The 7,488-nt window shown below is 48.0% G+C and overlaps 1 protein-coding gene across 1 annotated transcript; it reads right to left on the bottom strand.

The window, feature by feature from the left end:
* Positions 1–946: 946 nt before the first annotated feature.
* On the bottom strand, positions 947–7,127 carry Tac3 (tachykinin precursor 3). Its single transcript, XM_048349944.1, has 6 exons — positions 7,014–7,127; positions 4,437–4,542; positions 4,184–4,213; positions 3,513–3,566; positions 3,173–3,247; positions 947–1,165 (listed from the first exon to the last, which is right to left on the bottom strand). Exons 1-5 carry the CDS (start codon positions 7,125–7,127, stop codon positions 3,174–3,176), a joined length of 378 nt encoding a protein of 125 aa, XP_048205901.1. The 3' UTR covers positions 947–1,165; position 3,173.
* Between the last annotated feature and the right edge of the window lie 361 nt (positions 7,128–7,488).

Below are 7,488 nucleotides of genomic sequence, written 5' to 3'. Positions count from 1 at the left end.
GATAGCCAGATAGTTCAACTGACAAAGCAAAAAAAAAAAAATCTGGGACAGCCATTTCAAATTGAAGACTTTCTTTCATGACCTCTGTAGTAACTTTTCTATCTACTTTGCATCCTAGCTGGATCAAGTTGTAATTTGCTTGTCCACATGCTGCTGAATGTGGGTCACCACCTTGTCACCACAGAGCTCATGCCTGACATTTAGAGACATAGCTTGGCACAGGGCTATAGGCCCCTCTTCTCTGTGGCAGTGTCTTTTGCCCAGTTTCAATCCCCAGCTCCCTCTAAATTAAGTAGGCTCAGATTCAGAGGCTGAGATCTAGAAGTACAGGCCAGCTTTTAGAATACATACATTTTCTTTATATGAAACTGGTCAGGGAAAGTCTTCCAGTTTAGAAACTATTTTGTACATCCATGTAGTCAATCTTGTAATCACTAAGGCAATCTGACACTAATTGTGCAAAACACTGTGTAAAGGTACTATCTGGGGCAATCAGTGTATGTACAAAATAAAGGTATTTCTAGTTAATGATCACATGTGTATCGTGTGTGTGTGTGTATGCATTTGTGATGATACTAGAAGAGGCAAGGGAAAGAAAAACCTTCTCCAGGGCTGGGAATATGGCCTAGTGGTAGAGTGCTTGCCTCGTATACATGAAGTCCTGGGTTCGATTCCCCAGCACCACATATATAGAAAATGGCCAAAGTGGCACTGTGGCTCAATTGGCAGAGTGTTAGCCTTGAGCAAAAAGAATCCAGAGACAGTGCTCAGGCCCTGAGTCCAAGCCCCAGGACTGGCAAAAAAAAAAAAAAAAAAAAAAAGAAGAAGAAAGGCGGGGGGGGGGGGGGAGAAAAACCCTCTCCAATCACCAATCCCACAATATATCACATGACTCATATGTAAAAATCCTTTATTACTAGGGAATAGAGAGACATTGTAGTTTTAATGCAGAACCCTATGGAAACTACAGCTGGTCTATAGAAAGGACAGCAATGTGCCTGGGGATTAGGAGATCCACCATGCAGTTGCTATGCCAGGCTGGGGAGAAGGAATGGGGAAGAAGTCAGAATGTAGCAATGTTACAAGCATGAAGAAACAGGAGAGCATGCACCTGGGATCCAGACTGGGACAGTGTCTTCATGGCCAGGGGTCCAGAAGTGGAGTGCTGAAGACAAAACATGCACACACACACAAAAACAACAAAACAAACCCAAATCACATCTTTGTCCTATAAATCCCTCCCTTCCCCACCCCCTAGGGAAGTAGAAGAGCCAGAGAGGGCACTTGCAAGGACCTCCTCATCCGCAGTCATTCCTGTGGCCTTCGGGCTTGAGAACTGCTCTTCTAGCAGCAGGTGCTTCCCACTTCCTACCACGATGTACACCATAACCAATATCTCTGGCCTATGCCACAAGACCCACACAGGAAACTGTAGTGACCCAGTTCATATCCAACACACACACACACACACACACACACACACACACACACACACACACAGCCTACAAATGCTTTCTCGGGTTTATCTAATCCATTCTCTTCCCAGAAACCCCCCCAGATGAAGGACAGGCCCAGGATCCCTTCCATTTCCAACAGTTTCACATGAATGAAACAAGATGAGACAATGATCTGTTTTCATCCATCTCCCCTCATCTTTTTAAAATGCTAGCCCTTGGGGACCTTATGTCCCAATCCTGCCTGGCACCTCAAACAGGTTGAGAATTCTCCATAGTGGTGATATCATGAAGGCTGCAATTATGGCCCTGGTCCCTCTGAAAGAGCTTGGATTCACCAGCAAACATTAAAAGTAGATTTCCACAATGCACTTGTTTTTGCCATTTGTATAAAATACTATGGCAAAATTGCACTGTAATTATCTTTATGGCTGGTGTACAACGCTAGAGGAGAGTATGTCATCCAGATATAACTGCTCATATAATTATCTGGCCATCGGCAGGACTGAAATAACCATCTAATGAGAACAAAATGATACGGTAAGTACCATGTAATCAGCGAGTTACAGTTATTACAGCCCTCTGTGCCCTCTCACCCAGCAGTAAATGGGAGGAGCCAGAGCTAGTGTCTGGTCCCAGGGAGTCATCATACACAGGTAGAATCAACAGCCAGTTCCTGGGGTCTCAGACTTGCCACCCTGAGCTCAGTGAGTGTGTGTGTATGTGTATGTGATTATTGTGGCTTCCGGGACTCTTCCTCCTTTTGTCACCCCCGCCCCACTTTCTTTGGAAGTGAGTGAAAAGAAAACTATCCACTGAGTTGTCAACACTGTGTGTGGGTAGATGGTGCCAGGAGAAAGACTGTGTTTTGACTAGCTCTTGCCTTGGGGGACTGTCACACTGGTGGACAAGTGAAGAATATGTCAGCCCACTCAGGCTTTCGGTGCTCAGCAAACAGACCAGAGCCAACCAGGAGACACACTAGGACCCCCCCCCCCCCCCGCCACCTCCCAGGCCGGAAGAGCCACAATGCAGCTGACTCACAGCACAGTGCTTCCGGCACGCCTTCCCTAGATGCCATCTTCAAAACCCCAACCCTGGCAGATCTATCGTCACCCTCATTTTTCAAATGAGGAAACTGAGGCCCAGGAGACACAGCTAGAGAATGGCAAATCCAGGAGTAAATTAAGCTCCAATCCATTACACTTTACACAGAGACTAAGATGCAGCTTCTAGCGAGTTCTGTTAGACTTGGAGTCCCTTCTAGCAAATCACCTGGATTTGGCTGAATTCTGTGCCAGAAACATAGGACGCTAGGTGGAAAGGTTCCACCTGTCCAGAAAGCAAATGAGTCACCCATAGACAGGATGTAGGATCTGTAGTAATTGTGTGATAATTTCTCCATCTTTAGCCCAGGTCACAAGAAAACCAAGTCCAAACAACAGAAGCCACCTTCTAGCAAAGCCCCATGGAAAGCTTTTCTCTCCCTATTTTCCACCACTCACCTTTGCTGAATAATCAGTGGAGTCCATGACAAAGGAGGGGGGGGGAGAGAGAAAGAGAGGGGGGGAGGAAAAAGAGGGTGGGTATATATGCACGCACCCTTGCCTGTCTCTGGGCATCATTGTCCTGGGCACTGAGAACATGCACATCTGGTACCCCACCACCATCTCACCCAACACACAGTCACCTCTCCTCTTCCCAACCAATGAGCTTACCTCATTCTGCACTGGAGGGATACTTAAGGGTACCAAAACTGGGCATATTCTCTTCATTCACCTTGGTAGGAGTGTCTGGGATGAAATAAACAGCAGTTGGGAAAATTCTTCTGAATGGGAACTAAAACCTGCCCCAATAGTGAAGAGCTAGCTATGAAAGGCAGCACTAGAAGACAGTGCTGGAGGAAGCAGAGCCTCCTTACTTCTCTCTCATCTGTAGCAGGACTATTTTGGAAAGGTGTCCTACTCTGAGTCCCAGGGGGACTCAACTGTAAATTGAAGCATTTGGGAAAATCACCAGCACCCCAAAAGTGTCCACTGTACTCACACACACTCATACCTGGTTGGCTGTTCCTCTTGCCCATAAGTCCCACAAAGAAATCATGCATGTCACCTGCAGACAAAGGACAATGCTGTCAACAGGCAAGGTGATGCTTTCCACTACAGTGTTACAACTTCTGAGATGAGTTTCTCCTCTCTCTGTGTCTGTCTCTGTCTCTGTGTCTGTCTCTGTCGCCCTGTCTCTCAGTTTCTGCCTGTCTCTCTCTCATAGGATCTTCCTATGTAGTCCTGGGAACTTATGATTCCCCTGCTGCTGGAACTATAGTGTATACCACCATGCCTGTTGGGTCTCTGTATCTTGTCCCAGCCTAGTTCATAATCCATAGTTATTAGGCATATCTTCTTGTCCCATCCCACTCCCTCCATTTCAAGAGTTCTCTATAGCAGGTGCCTTGGCGTTGAATCTCCAGTGTTATTGTAAACCTCTTGGTTTTCAATGACCCGCCCTGATAGGACTACCTCCCCCACCCCTCACACCTGCCTCCTTCCTGTGCCCGTGCCTGTGCCCTCCTTCCTGTGCTTTCTACTCAGAAATACTGGCTGAGCAGCTGCAGCTGGCGTATTGTCTGTACCAGCTGAGATAGAGCCAGCCAAAATGGCCTATGGGCCCCACACCTGCCAAGCTCTGGGCAAGTGGTCAACAGAGACAGGGAGGGAAAAACTACTCACGTTTCTGGGGAAGGGATAATTCCTTTGAATCTGGAAAATTTTTTAAAAAGAGAGAGAGAGAAATGAATGGTGGGTAGCGATGATTTGATGATTTGAGGGTGGCTCAGATGACAGCCCTGACTGATTCACTAAGCCATTCCTGGTGTCTCACTCTCCCCAACATTCCCCCTCACCCTCACCCGTGGAGGTCTCCCAGGCCTAACCCATCTGCAGAATCCTTCCCCTCATCCTCCTCCCCAGGGCCTGGGCCTACCCATGCTAGCCTTGCTCAGCACTTTCAGCAATTCCTCCAGAGAGACAGAGCGGCTGTCGTAGAGTCTCCGCAGCAGGGATGGAGGCAGCCGGTACAGATCCGAGTCCTTGCAGGGGAGAGGAACAGAGAGGTGAGGCAGGAAACTCACATCCCTCCCACTTGCTCTCTTCTACCACAAAACCCTCTTCTGAACCTCTCAAGGCTGCACCCAGGATTTCCTCTGGTCTGCTCTACAAGTGGTTGTGGACCAGCACTGCAGGGAGCTTATTAGAAAGTCAGATTCCAGGGAGGGGGGAGGGGGGAATGAGCGAGGAGGTAACAAACAGTACAAGAAATGTATCCAATGCCTAACATATGAAACTGTAACCTCTCTGTACATCAGTTTGACAATAAAATTTTTTAAAAAGTCAGATTCCATCCAAGAACCTGCATTTAAACCCCACTCACAGGTCATTCACATGCACAGGGGGTTGGGTGGGGCAGGCTAGCTGGCCATCCTGATTGTCCAGAACTAGAAAGACTTCCAGCGATCCAGACTTTTCTTAAACTGGGGCAATAATTCTTGCCTCTCTTACATGCTCCAGGACAATTGTTCCCTGGGTCCCCATCCCAGCTCCTGTCACCTCTCTGTGGCAAGGGCCATAGGTTCTTTTCTCCCTGGCATATCATGAACCAATAAGCTACCCATGAGTCAGTTTCCCCAAATCAAGAAAGGCCTGTCAGAAAGATCAAGTATCCTCTAGTCTGTACTCTGTGATGGAATCACAGGCAAGATTTGTTCCAGAGTCTGATGACAGTAGGCAGCCAGGGCAACCTGCAAACCCCCTCCCCCCACCGCCAAGTTGGTGCAAGATTCTCCCCTGCCTCTCATTCCCTCTCTCTTTCTTAATCCCTATGGCCTTCTACCTCTGGTTTTTACTCTTTCATTCCCCTCCTGCTCTTGATCTAGAATTTCTTTCAAGAAAGCTACATGCTCAGAATGACATCTCTTCTCCCCCCACAATCAGCACCCCAGGTTTTGGAGCTGCACAACAGGGGGCTGGCTCTCAATTGTCCTCATGGTTTTTTGTTTAGCAACTTGTGGGCACAGCAGGATGGTAGGTATGTGCCACGTGTACCTAAATTAGCACCACTGGGAGTCAATGTTCATGCATGATTATGTTGGAGAATCCTACCTGGAATCCTAAGAGTGATTCTTTCCAGAGCCCAGGGGGTCTGTGGGCTGCTGTGTGTGCATGCATGCATGCGTGCGCACACGCACACACATTTACACAAAAGGTACTCTCATACACACCAACCCAATTCTTAGGCACCCGGGCATCCTACCCTCTTCCGGCATGGATTTATGGATTTTCCTTGTCCTCACAATAAACAGGCTTCTCTCTCAGGGAGCACAAGGGACAGAGGGGCCATGGCATTGCTCAAACCTGCAGCAGGTTTATCTCAGATGTTCAGAATATCTTAGGCTGAAACTTTATGGCTCCACACACAAGGTCCAGCCTTTATTTGGCACACCGTAGGCATTTCTGGCCACTTGAATCTGGTGCAACTGCTGCCACCTGCAAGGCTGCCCTGGTGATCTCTCTCTCTCTCTCTCTCTCTCTCTCTCTCTCTCTCTCTCTCTCTCTCTCTCTCTCTCTCTCTCTCTCTCTCTCTCTCTCTCTCTCTCTCTCTCGCCAAGCACAGTTTCCTGGCAGCCACTTCTCCCAAATTGTTCGAATACTCTGCCCACCTCCTGTAATGAGATGCTAAACAGATTGGAACTGGAGAAGCAGTTAGACTTCACACACTGAATTTGTAATAAGTCCCACCTGTAATCATCTTAAAAGCATTTGTACCAATGTAATTGCTGTCATCTCAAAACCCTGCAAAGACTTCCTTCCTGCGCTCCTACTGCACCAGCGCTGACAATTCCTATTCTTCTTCTGAGAGGGACTTTGAAAATCAAGGCTCAACCTGACTTTCTTTTTTCTTTTTCCTTTTTGTTTTGTCATTCTGTGTAAGCAAGGCTAGGAGTCAGGTAAGAGAGAGAAAAGAAGAAGGATTGAGACTTGTAGATACACCTAAGGTTACAGGCGGCGGATAGGCAAATGATAAGGGAATTTATTTGCATCTTGAAAATAAAAGAACCCACATAACTGATAGGTGGAATAACATGCAAATGACCACTTGAGAGAGAAAAGTTTTACTGTGTTTTCTATTATCCAGGGAGTAGAGAGGATTTGCTCCCTGCTGAGGGACAGAACCTGACCATAGGAAACCTCAGACCACCCTACCTTACCCCTTCACAGCACCGTCCAATCACCAAATCGCCCAACAATCAACCACCCCAACAATATATGTAGGATACCTTTTGTGCACAAGGACACACAGAGAGCCAGATATTTCAGACATATCCCGGAGATGATCGAAATGTGAGACGACCAGAGAGGAAGAGACATCGGAAGGGAGATGAAATACCCTGGTCAGACCACCCACCCAACTCCCAATCCCATCCACCCTCCTTTTCCCCATAGTTGTCCAGACAGAAGCCCAGGTCCCTGTGGTGCCCTGGGACTCTGCCCGCGGGTGCCTTACCTTGCTGTGACTCCCACTGGGTACCACCTGCTCCTGTGATTCCTCACAGACAGCTCCAAAGCTTGGAGCGAGGCTGAGAGCCAGGATGGCTGCGAACAGCAGGGTGGTCCTCATGGCGCCTGGGAAGGCAAAGGCCAGGGGAGGTGGGGAGGGCTCAGTGTGGTGGAAACGCAGATCTTCCTAATCAGCAACCGGGCTCTGCCTTGCTTTCCCAGCCCTAAACTCTCTTAGGCAAGCCCTATTCTCTAGAGGATGGAATGGAGGTCCGAAAAAAAGGGGTCCATTCTTGGAGTTCAATTTCCCTTCTCTCCCATTAACTAGCTCCCAGGCTGTGCCCCCTGGCAATGAGCAATGATGCCTGGGACTGTAGCGCATAAGAAAGATGACAGATGTATAACACAGGCACTGTTTCTTTAGTTGCCTTGAGGAGGGGGTCCTAGGTGCTGCTTTCCAGAACTAAATAACCCCAAGACTT

The sequence above is a fragment of the Perognathus longimembris genome, chromosome 1, assembly GCF_023159225.1.
Source record: "Perognathus longimembris pacificus isolate PPM17 chromosome 1, ASM2315922v1, whole genome shotgun sequence".
NCBI lineage: Eukaryota > Metazoa > Chordata > Mammalia > Rodentia > Heteromyidae > Perognathus > Perognathus longimembris.
This window is presented reverse-complemented; position numbering and strand designations above follow the sequence as displayed.